Source organism: Pinus tabuliformis, chromosome 3_2 (genome assembly GCF_031772625.1).
Source record: "Pinus tabuliformis cultivar Carrire ecotype Pingquan chromosome 3_2, CPIR1, whole genome shotgun sequence".
NCBI lineage: Eukaryota > Viridiplantae > Streptophyta > Pinopsida > Pinales > Pinaceae > Pinus > Pinus tabuliformis.
Genome location: NC_142302.1, coordinates 392,514,701 through 392,534,496, shown reverse-complemented (window position 1 = coordinate 392,534,496; position 19,796 = coordinate 392,514,701). Strand labels below are relative to the sequence as shown.

The 19,796-nt window shown below is 37.7% G+C and overlaps 1 protein-coding gene across 3 annotated transcripts in view; it reads right to left on the bottom strand.

Moving 5' to 3' along the window:
* Positions 1-7,780: 7,780 nt before the first annotated feature.
* The window catches only part of EMB2816 (Small nuclear ribonucleoprotein family protein), a 331,892-nt gene continuing 319,876 nt past the window's right edge, over positions 7,781-19,796 (bottom strand). For all 3 annotated transcript variants that reach the window (XM_089416427.1, XM_089416426.1, XM_089416428.1), the window contains exon 6: positions 7,781-8,162. In XM_089416427.1, the coding sequence (XP_089272553.1) occupies positions 8,076-8,162 (87 nt within the window). In that variant the 3' untranslated portion in view covers positions 7,781-8,075. The remainder of the gene's footprint in view (positions 8,163-19,796) is intronic.

Below are 19,796 nucleotides of genomic sequence, written 5' to 3'. Positions count from 1 at the left end.
CGAGAGCTATGAGGATAAATACATAAAGTGGACCACGCTGCGAAATGGAAATGACCAAGACGTGTCGAAGTTTACCAATGTTTTCCATACCCTTCGCACGAAGTTGGGTATCAAGGATTCTTAGCGACATATGGTACTCAATGATGAATTGTGCACGTCAAACGGAGATTGTATGCCAAAGTTACGACCCCAGGAAGTTGATGTACCAATTTACCCAAACAGGGCCCATAGTTTTGGCGCTTCATCTCCTAGGGTTATGTTTTTTTATGTTTAGGGTTTTCTATTGTTCCTCAATAATAAATAATTCTTCGAGTCTCATTGTAACATAGTTCAGAGGCATGTAGTCGCCACATCTATTCTCAGAGATAAGCTACCATCACCTGAGCTAGTTTATTTCCATTATGTTTGCAAGCATATTTCAATATTTGGTATTAATGAAATAAAGTGTTATTTCTGTTGCATCTTCGTATTTATGGATATATATGTGATTTGTTGCTTTCATGTTTAAGCTCGGATCATATATATTCTTCCTAAAAGTCTACCATATCCCAAACATCATTCCTCATTATCAGAATTGCCAAAACAAGTGATGCTACTTCAAATTTCAAACTGTAAGATTCATCAAGCCACTCTGTGCTTCTACCTCCCTTTGAAGTTGTCATTACTATCTTCCTTATGTTCTTCAAGAGACCATATCAAATGTCGATCAATATCAACGTGTTTTGCCCATCTGTCATGCTACTATATATCAAACAATCATATGGAAGAGTCATGAATTTCCAATCTAACCAAGTCATATCATGCTTATGCTCCCAAGTATATTTTTGCATCTAGCTCTTCCTTCAATACTTTTTGAAGATATGAATCTTCTAATGAAGAATTTTTTCTAAGATATGCATACTTCTTTTCTTCATGTTGACTTCCTTTGAACAAACTGTTATTTTGACCTATGGATGGTGAGATTCCTTCCTTATGATGAGAAATGCCTTCATTTATGCTTTCATGTGATCGCTTCCATAATCTTCTTAGTGGAATATAATCCTTCCATGTCACTATGATTCTTCTATTCAAAATATCATACTGTAAAAACTTATATGACCTCGACTTTGTTAATGGTTCTGCTTTTATAGTAAATCCTTGTAGTCCTTCTATGCTAAATGATTGCTTCTGGATTAATATAATACAAATGTAGTTGTTGCATGAATTGTAAGTTGTTTGTGTTGAAATCAACGCAAGTAGATTAGGGTTTGATTCATCTTTCTTGATAATTACTTCTGATTTATGTTGGTTTATTTTACTTCTTTATTATCTTATCTTTCATCAAGCAATTACCATATTATGTGTGTATGAAGATCACAAAAACACAAGACACAAGATGTAGGCACTATGCCAGGGCACAACCCCCCTTGAGAGGGAAACCCAATCAAAAATTATCTTCTTTCAATAATATTCTTTGAGACTCTTCAACCTAAACAAAGACCAAACCTTCCCTCCACACCAAGTCGGCCTTCCCAGAGCTTCAACCACTTTGCAGCAGCACGTCCACCCCAGCAACTTTGACTATGCAGCAACTTACAGCATCAAAAAGCAGCTAGCAGCAACACTTGGAAGACTTCGATCTCCCAAACTAGGGCATGAAACAGAGAGAGTAGCACCAAAACTTTGATTTCTTCCTTCTCCTTAGACTTGACCCAACTCGCACTTCCTTTAGACTTCTTTTGCCTACTTCACACTTCTCGAACTTCCTTAGAGATATCGAACTTGTTTGAGATGAGATGCTCCAAATGAATTTGATCTACTTCTATTTATAGGCTTCAAGTGAGGTCAAGTTGGTGTCCCTTACGCTGATTTGGTGTGCAGGTTACATAAATTATATTTAACTCAATAATAAACCTTTTTACATGATTCAAAAGCCCAAGAAGGGTCTCTTTAAATGTACAATGACTCTATTGACTCAATATTAATACTAGGAGTCCACAATGGGGACTTTAACTAATATAATGATGACCCAAGCATGAAACCCATGCTTTAATAAGTCGTTGATACAATAATAAAAATTATTTTCTTTATTCTTTTGACATTTCATGATGACTCAAATACATTAATGAAGACCGAAACTAGTGATATTTTCCAATATCTTGATGGTCCAAATCCTTCTATCCTTGCTTTGTTATATGCTTAGATAACTGCTTTCAACCTTTTGATGAGATGCAACTAACAATGTAGACTCTTAACTCTTTCAATGCTATATGCTTCTTTCCATGATGCCATAATTTGTAAATCCCAATATTCTTCTACAAGTGTAACTGCAATAGCTACTCTAACTGCCATGTACTAATAAGAGAGAAAACAAATTGTTGGTAACAGTAAACTCCTTCAATACTAGAGGTCCTTATGATCATTAGTCTTCAGTTTATTCTTACGTTCTTCATTTTCTTCTACAATGTGAGCTCCACTTCTTTCTTTCCTCTCGTTGTTCTTCTTGTTATTAGGATCCTTGGGACAATACCTTTTAAAGTGTCCATATTCATTGCACCCAAAGCATTGTACTTTGGACATGTCTCGACCTCCACATGGATTATTGTTGTTATTGTATTTTCGACGAGCTTCAAATCTTCCAAATTTTCAAAACTTCTTCTTTGATCTAGTAGCAAAAGCTTGAGATTGTTTAGTGTTGGATTCAATGTCATCTTTGGCTTTCAATCTTGACTCTTCTAGAATACATAAAGCCCATAGCTCATCAAAGTTTGGAGTGTCTTTTCTTGAATAGATGTTGGTCACAAAACTACTCCAATCTGAAGGTAGAGCATTGAGTACACAAGTATTTCATTTGGAATCAGATATTACTTCTCTAAGCCCTCGTAGTTGATATTTCAATTTTCAGATTTTCACAAGGTATGATGCCAAGTCTTCACCTTTTCACAACCTTGTTTTGTAAATTTGATTCCTCAAAGATATTTTATGCCCTGTGGTATTGACAACATATATTTTTTTTCAATTTTTCATAGACTTCTTTTGATGTGGCCAAATCTACAAGAAAGGGGATGAGGTGATCCTTGATGGACTCAATGAGAATTCTTTGAGCCCTAACTTCTCCTTTATTCTACTTGGCCAGTTCTTGAGTATTGTCCTTATCTGGTTTTGAAACTTTGCCTAGAACATGATCAATGACTTCATTTTCTATGAGAACCAAATCAATTCTCTTCTTCCAAGCTTTGAAGTTTGATGATCCATCAAGTTTGTTGCCTTCCTTACAAAAAGATGCCATTTGATTTGAAGTTTGAGACATGGAGTGTAATAAGGTACTTACTTGCCAAAGATGATGCCTTCAAGTATCTTGATGTTACCAAGGGTCTTCAAAGATGTCCTCCTAGGATGGCTAGAACAATAATATCTTCAAGTTGCTTCAATGATGATCCTTCCAATAATGTAGATGATGTTCCCAAGAATCTTGATGCCTCTTGTGTGATGTTTGCTATAGAGATGTCTTCAAATAACTTTCCAATGTAGTCAAAAGAGAGAGATTGCTATGATGATTGTCTTCTTCAAAATGACGATGATCCTTGTGTCTCTTTCAACTTATGCCAAAAAAAGTGATCTTCAAGTTGCCTTCTCCTCACCTTAGTTCTGATACCATGTTGAGAAATCAATAAAGTAGCAATTTAGGGTTCATTTCTCTCTTGATAATTGCTTGTGAATGTTTGTTGGCTTATTATTAATCTTATATTGTTCTCTTCATCAAACAATTACCAAAACATGAACCAGGAAGATCACAAAAGACAATGAACACAAGCTATAGGCTCCAAGTCAGGACAAAAGCCCACAAGGGGGAAAACCCAACCAACTTCTCTTCTTATAGAAGATCAAAGTGAGAAATCCAAGACCTGAAAAACACGACCAAGACATCCCACAAGACCCAAGTTAGCCCTCCTTCAAACCTTCCACAACCAAGTCAATGATGGTCAATGCTCTTCAAATCTAGTAAAACGTTGATTTTTCGGCCCCTGCAACAGAGTGAAATCTCACACGTGTGACAAAAACTAGGGCAGAAATCTTGCACGTCTGACAAAATTCTCTCCTTTGACTTTTGCAACACTTGTCTTTCCGTTGGTTTTCTCTCTTCTTGGCACAAAAATCGAAGTTGTGAGTGAGTGGGTAAATGAGGTCGATTTGCACTATATATATACACATCCAAGAGGTCAAATAGGTCCCTTCCTAGGCCAACTTGTCTAGGCAGAGCTGACTTGGTCTTGTGGGGACAAAAAGGACTCTTTTTTACTCAAAATCATTTTTCTTTCTTTTACAAAAGAGTCCAAATGGGACTTTGACTCGTGACAAATTTTCTTTTGACCCTGGAAGCATGAAGAACATGCTTTAACTAGAATAATAATAATAATAATCTTCTTTTTGTTTTGTCAAAAAAAACATAATGATATAAGTACAGTGATAATTATGAAGACCAAACCTAATTACACTTTTCAACAGTTCTCTCAATAAGGCTACATAGAGGGGCAGGTACATGACAGCTTAGAATCTTTTGTTATGCATGTACTTTAGTTGGTAGACTATTCTCTGCATTTCATTATGTCTAATCAGAGCTTAGTTACTAATTAGTTTTCTCACATAGAATTTTCTTAGCAATTGGATTGTGTCACTTTAGAAGGCAGATGGAAGATTTTGGTTCATGTTCGTTTCTGATAATAGTGGTGAACTATTCTCACTGTTATTGGTTGCAATAATACTATAATTATATTTTGTTTGTATATGTTTGCCATTCATGTGGTGCACTATTCTCACTGTTATTGGTTGCAATAATACTATAATTATATTTTGTTTGTATATGTTTGCCATTCATGTGGTGCACGCATCTTGTGTATATATATATTTCACTCTGAGTCTTAACGAGTCATTTTTTATCTGTACATTAGTTTGTACTGTGGTTGATAAAAATTAACATCTGACAGCCTTTTCCTACATGGATATGTTGAACTATTTGAACACCTAGTGGCAGTGGCAGTGGCAGCAATTTTATTATCAGAAGAAAATAATGGATCGTTTACAATCATAATAACAAACATATCAATTGAAATTACAAAATTTTAACCAACGCAGTTAACTCTTTTTAAACTAGAAATATTTACATTCTCAATCTGTTTTCTAACATTTCCTTCGTAGAAGAGATATCAATAGTGATGAACAGCCAACCTAAATGATTTTAATATAATAGGCTTTACAGTTATAACCTAAAATAACAAAACAATACCTATTAAATACGTAGACATGAACAATAATATTCCCACTGAATCAAAACCAAACATTAGAAACTACCAATTTAATAAGATCAAACATGTAAAATATCTAGAAATTACTTAACAAAACCTGTATGATTTTGACATTCAATTTTACCGCCAAGAAGAAATCAAACACGATTGTGTTGTAGTGGTACAAGTCAATTAGTAAACAATTGTAAGCAACAAAATATTGTATCTTCTAAACACCAGTAGTTCTAGTAACATTAAAAATTAAGGATCTACTTCTTTCATCGGTATTTCTGACTTGACAAATGGTCCCTATTGTAATATAACGTGTATCCAGTTCAGAACTGATATTCTTAATCAGCAGCAACTTCCAAGAAAAAAATATGACAGTTGCCAGCTAAGTCACATGACACGAGGACACGAGACACAGAGGACACGTAAATACGAGTATTCAATACGAAACACAACGACCTGGAAACAAGACACGGGGACACATTTATATATATATATATATACACACACACACCGAAATAGTCTTTTATCCATATTAAATTGCAGGTTGCAGCTTATCTAATCAAATTAAAATATAATTACTTCTCAAAGTTCATAGTTCACTTTAAAAAAATAAATAGAATCAAAATTTACAACTTACAAGCACATAAGAAACTAAGTAGTAAGTACTTACTACTAATTATAAATTTAGAACTTAGATATTAAAACCATAAAATGCATATTTTCCATTAAGTCATCAAAATCAAAATGTATCACTGTTCAGTGTTTACAATGTACATAGATAGATCATAGTAGATACTGACTCCTGAGAGAATGCCAATGGAAAATACAAAAGAGTAGATACAAAATAAGTAGGAATATCATAGCTCGGTACTGGTCCATGAGTCATGACTGTGTCCTTTCTTACTTTGACAAATGCAAGGATTTAGGACTTCAGCCTGACAGTGTTATTGCCAACTTAGTGCAGGCTGATTTAAATTACAGTTAAACATTTGATTGCTCTTCCAACATAATATGGGGTAGTCTGTATCATTTCAATCATAAAACATGCAAATGAAGGCAGCACTTATGTTATAATCATGAAATATTTCCAGACAGTGAATGGGCAGTGAGTAATGGTATATCCACAACACTTAAATATTGGGGAAATATACCAGCCTTAAGGCTCATTTTACCACAGTAATTCAAGAGCAGATTTGTAATCAATGACATGAGTGAGCAGTGAACTGATACAAGCACATTTACCACAGTAATCTAGGACAAATTGTTACCATGAATAGTATGTTATCAAGAGTGTAATCACCACAATTAGTCAGTGATGTAATGATGAATTTCCAGCAGTGAAAGGTAGATTCAGGGAGCAGTGAACAATACTTACAATTGAATGAAATGCACCAGCGTGACATGCCAGAGGTCTATTGTCAAACAATGATGATATCATGTGATAATAGAGTGATATGATAAAGTTAGCAGCCAATCAGCATGCCTATAGTGCTCTAAACAAAGTCAAGACACCAACATTCAAACCGCAGTACAATGGCTAATCTTGCAATGCTCCAACTGACAAAACTGCATGAAATAGATAGTGAACAAAGGCGTCCACAGTGAAGTTTAATGAAAGATAATATATGTTAGAATTCAAAGCTTTGTCAACTGTGTTACAATCACTGGTCAAGATAACTGAAGTGTAAACAGAGCTTACCCACAATGAAACAACTAACCACTGAGGTCACGGTGAATGTTATTTAAGATCATGAAGAAACCATAAATTCTGCAGAAACAGTGCTTAAAATTACATTTTTTGCGGGGTACGTATTCAACCGGTCGAAATACGTTAGGTCCACGTTTTCTACCAACGAAATACACGTTTTCGAAATTCAGAACACGACGAAAACCAAAGAATACGTATTCAATTTTCCAGGACACGATAAAAACGGTATTTGACACGTATTAGGGCCGTTTTCATATCCAATACGTAAAATACGGGACACGGGACCCTGGAGGACGTGTCCTGTGACTTAGGTTGCCAGCCATGGCTACTCTCAACTTGAGACAAATTGTCAACAAGAAAATATGCCCTGAATAAATTTAAACAGATACTAAGCTCACTAATCAAATACAAAACTGAATTCTAGCAAAAGTAGTAGAACTAAAATATAGATACAGATATATGCTCTTTTATCTTAAAGATATATCAAATACATAGGACATAATTTGAGATTTGAATACCGCAGAAAATAAATCTTCATTTAACAGCAAAGCAGATCTCCTAAACCAAACTTCTTCTCCGACTATTTTCAAAAGAACGAACACAATAGATCGCGAAGCTAAGACACCAATGTCCCAAGAACCACAAGAGATGAAGGAGATGCAAGACAAAGGAAGTTGGAAGACCGTAGAGAAAAGAAAGAAAGCTACAACGCCAATCTCGCCAAAAAAGACGAGGAGCCAGACAAGTAAAAATTAAGAAAATTGTAGGTCCGATAGACAGTGGACGTTAACCATCATCATCATCATCATCATAGATCTATTTCTGATTAATTACTATATTTGCCTTAATTACAATTTGGAACAGTTTCATACGTAACAGCTCTGAAAAGTGAAATCACAATGTCATCATACAGTTCCCACGTAAAAAAATGCTATTTTTCCAATGCAGAGCATTTTAACTCCAAAATTTCTTGCCTTGGAAAGCAGAAATAACAATGCAGTTTTTTCCAGAAATATTTACCTCACATTTTACAAGAAATGTGTTTATCATATTTCACAACCATGAAGTTGTGAATAATCAGTAAAATTTACTATCTAGGCAGCATCAGTCTGAAATGGATTCGGAATTTCATCAGTTCCATCAGTTGGAGCAACAAGCATGACTGCAGTTCCTCTGCAAACCTGTCAATTATAATACTGTAATGACTTTTAGTTGAACCAAGGCTGAAACAAAAATTAGTTCACAGATTCCTTTGATACCAAATAAAAAAAAAAATTATATCATACTTGCAATCCAATTGATTGATTATTACCAAAAGCATTTTGCACCATTGAACTTTAGAGCTTATTTATGCATGGTTTTTCCAATAAATCCTCCATATCAAGAATACATATTACAACTGCATGGAGGTTAATAGGACTGACTCTATGAGTTTCTTGCAGTTCAATGCAATAGGAGGCACCTTGCAAGGACAAGCGTGGCCTGAGAAGACACTTGCAAGGTACCAGCAGGCAGCAAACCAGCACAGCTAAAAATAGAGGCATCTCCGATAAAATGGAAACATGGATTGAGCTCTCTCACTACCACTCTCAACCATGAGGACATAAGCTGGTTTTGCATCCATGAGATTGTGTTTTTCTGAAGCATCGAGCTGAAGAGCATACCACTACTTGGCTCCAATATCCAAAAAGTGGGTATATACAGCTCATACACCACAATATGCAGCTCAGAATTTCTAGAAGGAATTTTATGGCCAGACAGTGTCTGGAGGCAGATCATACCTCAACTGAAGTTCATGTTTAAGAAGATAGAAGACCAGGGTCTCAAGATTCGCAGAAGGAAATTTGTATAGGCAAGGAGCTGGATCACACATCTCTCAGCTCCAGCAGAGACCAATGTTTGCACCAATGAAGACAAGATGGCCCGACAAAACTCTATGTCTTCCATTTGTAGTAGCCAGTATAGGCTGGGCTGTTGATCTGTGAATTTTAGTTATCCACAAACAGCAAAAGAAAATGTGTTAAGGCTGGGCTGCTTCAGCTTCCAGGAGTTGTAACAGCATGATCAGCATATAGATAAGGAGAACACAACATTCCACACATATGATTGGTAAAGACTGAACTTTGGGGACATGACTACAGTTGACTATTGTTTCCTCTCAATTGGAATTGTGACAGGCCATTTCTTCAGACAACAATATTGATGGAAATACTCCTTTACAGAAACTAGAGCCCATTGGATGCTAACTCTTACTCACACTTCAGTGTTTAAAACCTGTATTTACAGGTTTATAGTGTTATAAGTTGCCCATGAATAGGGATGTTCAGTAAATTACAGTGTTTGGCCACAGCAGTTGCATGAAAGAATGCCTTAAGAATTACACGGGGAACAAATTGGGAATGCATTTAGAGTTATATGGGGGACTTTAAACAATTCCTTTGAATGAGACATTTCATGAGATTCTTCGGTGATTAAGAAAATGCAGTTTTCGGAGCCCTTCAAATGGGTTTTACCTTGTCTCAAAATTTGTAAGTTTAAAATTTGTCCATTAACTGAAGCATTTTCAGTTTCTAATTAGAGGCACACAATTACAGATGAGAGACCTGAGAAATAAGGAGAAATAAATATTTCATTAATCAACAGTTGTTGAATATATCAACACACATTTCTTTTATACTCCATGTAAAAAGTTATTAAAAGCACTTTTAATGTGGGTCGTTAACATTATGAGTAATAACCCTCTTCGTAACATTATTTATCATTAGGATTCCTGTGTTCCCACTTTAACACTTCCATAAACCACAGAATACCATTTTCACTTTTAGCCCCCCACTTATACAAAGCCAAAATTTAGTTGAGGTTTTCAGGTACAAACCCTGGAGGTGATGATTGATGCCATGTGATTCACTTCACTAGTTTCAATGTCATTTCACCCATGTAAGCATCAGCTGATGCAATGAGTGCTAAGTGGACAGCCTATTAAATATTCTTTAAAAAAATTGGTTATTTTGACTCATGCTCATGAAACATGGGTCATGCTTAATAACTTGCTCTACATAGATAATCCCAAAAAATGACATCTCATTTGTGTATTCAAAATATGTGTACAAAAACATGATAGAACTTCCATAATTTTGATGTCAGCTGCTTTTATCCACTGCAATTTTGGACTTGTCAGTCATAGATGTAGAATTCTTGAATTTCCTATAAAATTAGCCATGCTGAGCAAGCCTTGCTTGGTTCGCTCCATCTTGGATATCCAAACACTCAAAATAGGAAAACAACATCATCAGTTTTGTCAACATTCTAGGTTTTCCAATGCAATTTTGGACTTGTCATAGTCAATCAAATAGGTTATCGTCACTCTCATAGATGTAGAATTCTTGAATTTCCTAGAAAATAAGCCATGTTGAGCAAGCGTTGCTTGGTTTGCTCTATCTTGGAAATCCAAACACTAAGAATTGGAAATCAACATCATCAGTTTTGTCAACATTCTCGGTTGTCCAAGTTTCCACCCAATTTTTCACAGTAATAGCAATTTAGTTCTTCTTTATTGCTGACCTTGCCTTTCCTTGTTGCTTGTTCTATTTTTCTGAATATTGGCACTTTCCTTGGGAATTTCCTCTTCACATAATCACTCTTACGTTCCTTAGGAGTTTTCTCTTCATTCAATCATTTTTACTCATCCATGAGATGATATTGTATTCTCCAATTATTGTGAAGGTAATTGACTCGACGTGAATGCCAGTTTGCTACAACTCTAAGGAAACTTGTTTAATAATACAACTTTTGTGTCTTCTTCAATATATGTGCCTACTACTACTGATTGTTTTAACAAGGATCTTACGTCATTGTATGGCTTGAAATAGTTACAATGCTATCCATTTTAAACCTATGGAACTATAATTTCAAGGAAAATTTGGCATTTCAATGCCTGTGATCCAAATAGCCCATTCAATTCATCCCATATTTCATTGGATGACTCTTACAAGTTGAGGACATGCAACATGATATAGAGGGTCAATGTCAATGGCCAAACTTGCAAGACACAACTAAGAGCCCCACATCTAAAAAATTAGGTATGTTGATGGAAGCGTTACCTAAGGCCTCTAAGACGAGATTCCCTACTGCTCTAAGGGAAAATTGTCCACAACCTAGGTTCTTAAGCATTGTTGAACGAAAGGCCATTCAATGCTCTCATATACCTTTTCAAATTCAATGTTAATGAAGAGGTTGTCAAGGCAAAGACATCTGGCCTACTCTAAATCTTCCCACACTATATGATATCCAAAATGAATCACACTCTAATGAATCTTGTCAACTCCAAGGGAATAATATTAGACAGGCTATGTTTAATATGAATGCTTGAGGCCTTACAAAAAATTGTGTGAGAGTCACCCAAAAGGGCAATCCATCTCCATCTAGTAATAAGCTCAAGGTTGTAAGCTTTTATATGACCTAATTCATCCTTTTTTTATGCAAATCCCCAATTATTGTTTTATGACAACTTCTTTGTAAACCTAAAGTAGCTCTAACACAAACAAAGTCCCATGTGTCCTAAATTTTGCATGAAAATCCATCCAAATCTGATGAAACTTATTCTCATACATCCCCATCAAAACAAATATTAGTTCATCCAAGGTCAACAACTATGCACACATTCTTTCTTAAGCCTTAGAAATCTATGAGGGACGATGTCAATACAAGGCTACATGGCCATAGTATATTCCTTTATGAGGCCATGAGAAGAGAAAACCAACATATAATGGTTTCAAAAACCCTCAATATCCTCTAGCTTAGCATCTTCACTGCATAAATTTTTTCAAAAAATCTTTAGAAGCTAAGGACTATTTAGTATTTAGTATTTACATCCCTTCAACCACATGAGCAGATGTTTGCTTGTGCCATATTATTGGTCCTTCATTCAACCTATGGATTATGACAAGATTCCATTCAAACGCAAAATGTGCCATAATATGGCCATTTTGCCATGAATTCCCCAAAGTAGAAGAACAACAAAAATAGCCTAAAGTTGGGGAACAATGGAAACAACCAAAACATCGAAAATATATGTAGCTAAGGTCGGCATTTTTCACTGTAATTTTGATGAGAGAATTTTAATTTTTTTTTTAAATCCTCCTACATGTCGGCTTCATTGGGGGAAATTAGCCCACATGAATCTACTATAAAAAGGCATCGTTGGCATTCATTTGGTTTTTCATCAAATCAATGAATTTGGTTTGCAATTACAAATAAATTCAGCCTACCATTACAAGGATATTCTCAAATGTGAAGAAGATAAAAGAGGGTTCTTTTGGTATATGTTTTGGACAATTCGTTGGCAGTTACAGCGGTGATTTTTGGCTCTACTTAACAGTGACCTCAGGCCTATCTTTCGGCCTTCTTGTGCAGATGATCTTATTGGACAAATGTGGAATCTCTCTCTTATATTATGTAGACTTTGTTTGGGTAACTCATTGTTGGTTGTTTTGGATTTATTGGATCATTCAGATGTATTATTGATGGACAAAATTTCTCTCTCATAAGGAAAGAATTTTGGGTTTTCCCCGTGTGGGGTTTTTCCCTGGCTGTGAGCTTAATCTTGGTGTCTCTTGTCCCTTGCTTATTGTCTATTATTCATTGTCTACTGTGATCTCTATTTACTGCTCTTGTTGAAGTATTATTGGTTGAAGTTTTTCAATGTAAAGCTCCTTATTGACTAAAGTATAAAGAAGAAGCAATCTGCATCAATAGAAGTAGTTATAATTTGTGAAAAACTATTCTAGTCAACACACTGCTAGAATTTCAACATGGTAAGCTGAAGATCACTATCTATTGATAAAGACTTTGTGAAAACCCTACTTCGATCATGTGAAGTCTACATTTGATGGCTCTCTGGCTCATATTATGATCAAAGGCTTATATAGCCTTGTAGCCCTCGCATAGATCTATATAAAAAACTCAAAATCTCTATTGTGGTATACAATGATCTTATTGATGAAGCCCGTTGAATGGCCCAAATGATATTCTCTACAAAAGACTTGCTTGATCGATATGCATAATTCTGGAAGTATCATCCATGTAATGAAGTGGCATCCATATAATTTTGGAAGCATCGCATGACTGTAGGATCGCATTTACATAGATCGTAATTACAATAAAATCTCAAGGATCGATACATGACTCGAGGCTCACTACACAGTGAGGATCACATTTGTTAGTAACTTCATAAGGCTCGAATACATTGTTTTATAAATCGGATGAAGTAGCCAGTGACAATAGCATCGCTCTATGAACAATGGCTCTACGACTTGCCTCTGTGGTTAGTAGGGATGTATTCTTGTTCAATAAGAAACATCGCAGATTAAAATTGGCACGTAAACCTGAGTGATATCACATTTTAGTGACTCAATGTTGGAATCACAAGCTCTGAGTGGCTTGCTCAAGTCTTAGTTACGATGATAGTAACTCATATAAGGCTCATTAATTAACTTCACATATTTGCATTGGAGGCTCACTCGACTCTCGTGGCATCAACATTAATTTGTGTAGTGGTTTCATCGCATCAACAAGTAGCCTTGCTCGTCATTATGGCTTGGACTGACGATGCATATGTTGAGGAATCTAGGGGGCAACAAGTGTAGGTGATTTATCTTCTTTGATAACTGCTTGTGATGCATTTTTACTTTACTTGATTAACTTCTTCTTTCCTTTATTATTATTATTGTTCTCTATCATCAAACAACTAACAAATCATAAAGAACAATGAGACAATAGAACACAAGATATAGGTGATCATCCAAGGCCAAAACCTCTCCAACTGAGAGGAAAACCCACTAGAATTCTTCTCTTCATATATGTTGGGTGTGTGTTATATTCTTTCCACGACTACTCGCACACGTGAGGGGGTCACAGGGGGTGCGATAGCCCCCCCTATTCGTTGCGTCGGGCGCAGTAGGGGGGTCACAAGGGGGGCACAACCCCCCCTGTTGGGGGGTTTTAGGGGGGGGCCAGGAAAAAAAAAATTGGACCCTATATTAGGTGGGCAAACCTACGTTTGATTTTGTGCATGCTTTTTGCACATGGTTTTGGACATGATGGTTTTCTTCCCATGGTATTTTGTAGATCTAGTCAAGGGAACTACGGTTATGTTCTAATCCAGGGTTAATGGATTGGGGTTTATGAATGCTTCGGCATGTATATATATGTATTGTAACATTCAAAAGGAACATAATCAAAAATCAATCTAGTAGTCTCGGTTTTGGAATCTAGGGGAAAATATCTATGTATTTGTTTTGTGTTTCTTGCCATTGTATATTTTCTGTTTTTAGGAATTCGTTTGCAGGTAATTTCTGTACAGGGTTAAAACATACAATATAGAACTTCAATTGACGAATTCCAAAACCTATGACCCTTCACCAAGACCCTCCAAGACCAAGTCAACTTTCCTTCTTGAACAACTTCCAACCACAAACTTCGACCTTCCAGCGACTTCTCTAGTAACTTCGACCCTGTTGCCCACCATTTTATGAGTGATATCCCCAGGAGAAATTTTTTTCCAAGATAGTCCTCAGTCGATAGCCAGCAATCTGAGCCAGCCATTTCTCCGCCACCTGAGTCAGCGACATGGTCCCTTGCCCATCTTCCATGATCGTATGTTTGAAGTGTTGAACAAAGTGTAACTAGGTTAGGTCTTCATAAATGTACTTTTGATATTTGTATTTATTCAAGAAAAGAAATATTATTTTTGTTATATTTATCAATGAGTTTCTTGCTCATTGAAGTAGGTCAAGCACATATTTAAGTGCTTCTAGGAAGTCAAAGAGTCAATGTATTTATTGAAGACCCTTAAGGGCATGTTACACTATGTATAAACTTGTATAAGAGTCAAAGGAAATATCTCCAAGCAAAGTCAAGTCCTCTCCATGCAACGACATCCTCCTAGCAGCAAAAATGATGAAGAAACACCAAGTTGGCCTACAGTCAACAAGTCGGCCTCAAGTCGGCCTAAAGGAGGGACAGTCCTCTATATATAGAGGTTGTCCACTCCCTCATAACGACCAATACTCACCTCTAAAATCAGCGAGTAAGAGAAGTCAAGGAAAAGTGAAGAAGGACAAAGTTTAAGGGGTCTCCAAGTGCAGCAAAGAAAGAAGGAAGAAAAGCGAAGTTTTGGGACTGTTTCTAGGGCAAAGTATAGTCACACGTGCAAGAAAAAGGAGGGTAGTCTGTGGTTATATCAGCAGCAAAATCACAATCATATATTCATCTTGGTTTGGGCTTGAAACTTAGACCTACAAGGCCTCCCACTAGAGCGAAGAAGAGACTCTCATACGAAGGAGAAAGGAACCAAATACACTACAAAACTCCCACAGGTGCGATAATTTAGGGCTGCAAAGCTTTCATATCAAGTTTGTACCACCACATTAAAGAAGCAGCTCGGTTGGTCAAGAAGAAGGAAGAAATCATCATTAGTGAAGGGCTTCACTAGAGACCAAGGATAAGTGTCTCTTCTAGGGTAAGTGCAACAAGGACTACCAACAATTGCAAGAAGAGAAAAGTGTCGGAAGGAGAACGAAGTGTCGGAAGGAGGACTTGTTAGCTCTGCTATGTTCTTTGACATTGATGGATAAAAAGCATATTGGGCAATGCTGATTTTGGTGGCAAAGAGTTTGCAGCAGTTTACTTTATCATTCCCCTTCATTTGCCTTATTCCTTTTACTCTGTTACCCCCGTTTCCTCCTTCCCTTCCTTTCTCTTTATTCTCCCTATCTTCATTATTGTTGTTTGCCTTTATAAACCCTCGATAACCTTCAAAACCCCGCCTAAACCCTTTTTTTTACCAGACATTTTTTGATTAAACATTAAGAAAAAAACCCTCATAACCTGTTTAAAACCCATATAACCCGTTTAAACCTCGTTTAAACACACTTTTCGTTTAATCCCTGGCTCTAAGGTTTTAATCCATTATCGCCGCGCATATAATAAAAATTTATATCCTAGCGGGCCCGTACCTATCACATCACTCCAAATATGTGCGTTAACCCGCGGCCGTACAATCATCTCCCGCATATCCGACGGTGTACGCTCCCCCCGCTCTGCGAACTTGCTCATCTGTTAACTCACAGGGAAGTGGTTTCCCGCCAACCACATGTCGCAACCTTACTTGATCGCACGCCCTCGTACGTAAACCACCTTTCCCATAAAGCGGTGCAGGGAAACCGCTTACCGCCCTTCCGGTACAGTCCCCCGCTCGCTAACTTGTGCGCATCTTTCTCGTGCGATGGCCGTCAGATCGATCGCGCCCTGATCTAACAGCTCTCATCTATCCCGATTTTCTAACCTCCCGATACCCCTCATCAAACGATCTCCGCTGTTGATTTTTGCGATCCAACGGTGGAGCTTCGTTCATCCATTCTCGTCTACGCCCAATAGCTCCCTAGATCCAATCTCCGCCGTCCATTTTGTCATCCAACGATTAATATTCGTGCCCAGTTCATCATCCATTTTCAATGTATTTTCAGTGTTTTCGGCCTGTTTTGTGCGCGCAAAGAAGGAAGAGATCATCCGGTACACTTTGCATTGAATTCTCAACAGCCACATTTAAAGAACAGCATGGCCAAGGACGAGAAGGACGATCCTCGAGCAGCTCAATGACTGCAGCAGTTATGGAAATTTATTCAGTTAATATTTCACCTGTTCAGGAAGGACATCAAAGTACAGAAAGAGCCATTTTGTTCATTAAAAACAATCAAACTGTATCAGAGACCCATATCTGATTGTAAATGCGGTTGGTGGTCAGTTATGACCCCTCCACGCATGGGTATGCAGAGCAATTTTGTAGTCAACCTCCATATATACCCAAAAAAAAGATGTAATGAGTTTGATGAGTGTTATTTTGTTGTAAGCTTCAACTTCTGGAGACTGTAACTACTGTGAAACCTGCAGCTTCTGGTCTTCATTTCCAGCTAATACAAGCTTCTTTTGCTGTTAATTGCTCACTTTCCACTTCTTCTTCTTTGTTCCAGGCTATGCCTGTTATGCATTATTTCATGTGCTGTTGATGTTTAGCATTAGAGGGGCTGTCATCCCACCTCTGTGTTAGAATTTAGCATGTATTATTGAATATGTATGCAGGTTTCTGTTGTTTTAATGCCAGAGAGCTGTCATCCTGTCTGTGCATTAAGAAATAGATTGACAGACCTTTTAACTGGTTGCAGCTGGCCATCTCAGGGTCCTGTGCATCTGCTAGTGTGATCAGTCTTCTCCATCTTCACATTTTCTTTAAAGCTGTGAGTGGTCTAAAGCCTTGTAGTCTGGGGGTGTTCACCCACGTCTGGGGTTAAACATAGTAGAAGTGGTTATCTGGCTTGAATGTGCAGCATTTCTTTCATTCATCCACCATGTTCTAACATTTTTGTTGAGTTTATAATGTTTCTGAGCATCTCTGATATACAACCTAGGAGAGTTTCTTGGGGTGATAACAGAACTAACTGCCGAGGAACAAAGTGCAGGAAGGAGGAAGGACTTGACTTGTGCTTGGAGGATATTCTCGTCAAGGGTTTAGGATTTGGCATTGATCAATAAGAAGCTTCAGTAAGAGAAATTTACAAAAGGGTTTTCCTATCTAAGAGAGAGAGGTTTTAGCCCTGGCAGAGAGCCAATATCTTGTGTTCTTGTTTCTTATGTTTTGGTAGCAGTTTGATGAAGTAAACACACACACTAATAATAAGAAGAAGATCAAGCTAAGATAAATTGTAAAAGTGCTTCACAAATTGTTATCAAGTTTAGAAGAATCCTATTATACATAATTTCCCTTGATTCTTCAACATGAAGGTGGGCCTCCCGAACCTAAAGGTATGCCTTGTCATTTGATAATTGAGTATTGCAGTTTGTTTATCATGAACACTTATGGGCATGGATTAATAGGGGGCTTCGGTCGAAGAATGGGTTAGGTTTGTGCCCTTGTCCCCTAGATCCCTTGTGGATATTAACCTTGCATTCTAGCCCCGTGGGATCTCTTTTACTGACCATTTGGCTTTAGGGATGGTATTTCACAGGAAACCCCAATTTTGGTTGTGTGGTCCCACTCCCCTATTCGCTTATATAACCCTCTTTCCACTCACTATTACCCCAGTCATCATTTTTCCCACCTGGGTCCACATTCCTCCATTGGGTCCACATAGGGTTAGCTTGCCCCTTCCCCTTGTCCACACCTTGGGTCAGGCCTGGAATGATGACCTCGGAGGTTGATGCAGCTAAAAAGAACGATAAAAGCATATTTGGCCACATTCAACAGGAAAATGTACCACAAAATGCAAAAGACGGTCGGGACAAACACATTTAGCATGTGGGCAAAAGCCAATACATGAGCTCTACCCCATCATCATGGCCATCACCCTGGTTCCTACAGGTGCTATGAGCCTCCTTCATCATATAGGAACCCACAATTGTCCCAACCCCTGGTGGGCAATGAACTGCCCTACCTTGAAAGGGGGTATTCACTGTTATATTTTATGCATCATGCTCTCACCCCTTGAGCCTCGAGCATTTAATCAAAGAAAATCATAAAAAGGCAAAAGGCATATAAAGAAGGGTGGAAAAATCAAGGCCAGGGCACCTCATGAACCACGATTGCTCCCTCGTATACATTATAAACCCAAGTGTGGGCTTCCCTTTATTAGCTACCCTTATACCCCAAAATGTGGCCCAAGCCTGCCCCTTCTCATCCCCAACTTCATTCACGTATTTGTCACATGCCACCACCTTTTGAAGGATGTACCTTAAACACATTATCCCCTTTAGAAGTAGAAACCACCTAATAGGATACTTGGTTAACCCCATTTGGAGTTTAGGAGACATTGACACATCCCGAAGCCCATTATGAAAGGGCAAGCCACTATGAAGTCCCCACCTGTGGTTCATGGTTGGTAAGCTCATTTACTCAATTTCCCTAATGACTTGTTGTACTGGAAGGATAAGAAACGCATTGGATCTTATGCAAGATTGCCGATGGTCTCCATCTTGAGTTTGGTCTCCCTACACTGGATCCTAATCCTCCAACGGGCTACATTGGCACTTGTAAGGTGTGTGTTGAGAGCCATGGCCCTCCACAGCAGTAGACAGCACTCCATGGATCCCCGAGGATGGTCAGAGATGCTCGAGATGCTCCCATTGGACGAAGAAGATGCACCTGGTTCACCTTTGCCCAGCCGACCCCACAGATGTACCATGCACTTGGTAACTGACCCAAGACTTGGTAGGACGATGTGGCATCCCCTTCACCATCATCAGAGCCCTTGCAAACGATTTACAGGCATCTTCGACTCATTTGGAGACCCATGAGGTTAGTATTGTGCCCCTACACCCATTGGGAGCACCATAGGTTTGTTGTTTGGAGAATATGGGGCAACCCCTTGTCCACCACTTTTGAGGGTCCTACTCTTCATTATGGCAACCATGGGCCTCATCAGGCCTCTTAGTGTTGAGAAATTAAGGGCTATGCAATTGTTATATTTCTCTTTCTTAGATAATTGCTTGAGATATTATTTTCTTCAGATTTGATCAATATTATTACTATGTATCATTATCATCAACCAGCTATCAAAACAAGAAAATCAATCATGCACCAGTACACAAAAAATTGGCACCATGCCAGGGCAAAAACCTCTCCAAAATCTGAGAGGAAAAACCCTTGAACTCTTTCTTATAGAATCTGTATTGACGAATTCCAAGACCTTTACAAAAGACACTAGAAAGCCTTCAACATCAAGATAACAAACCTTCCTAAATGTACCCAAACATAGAATCCCTTT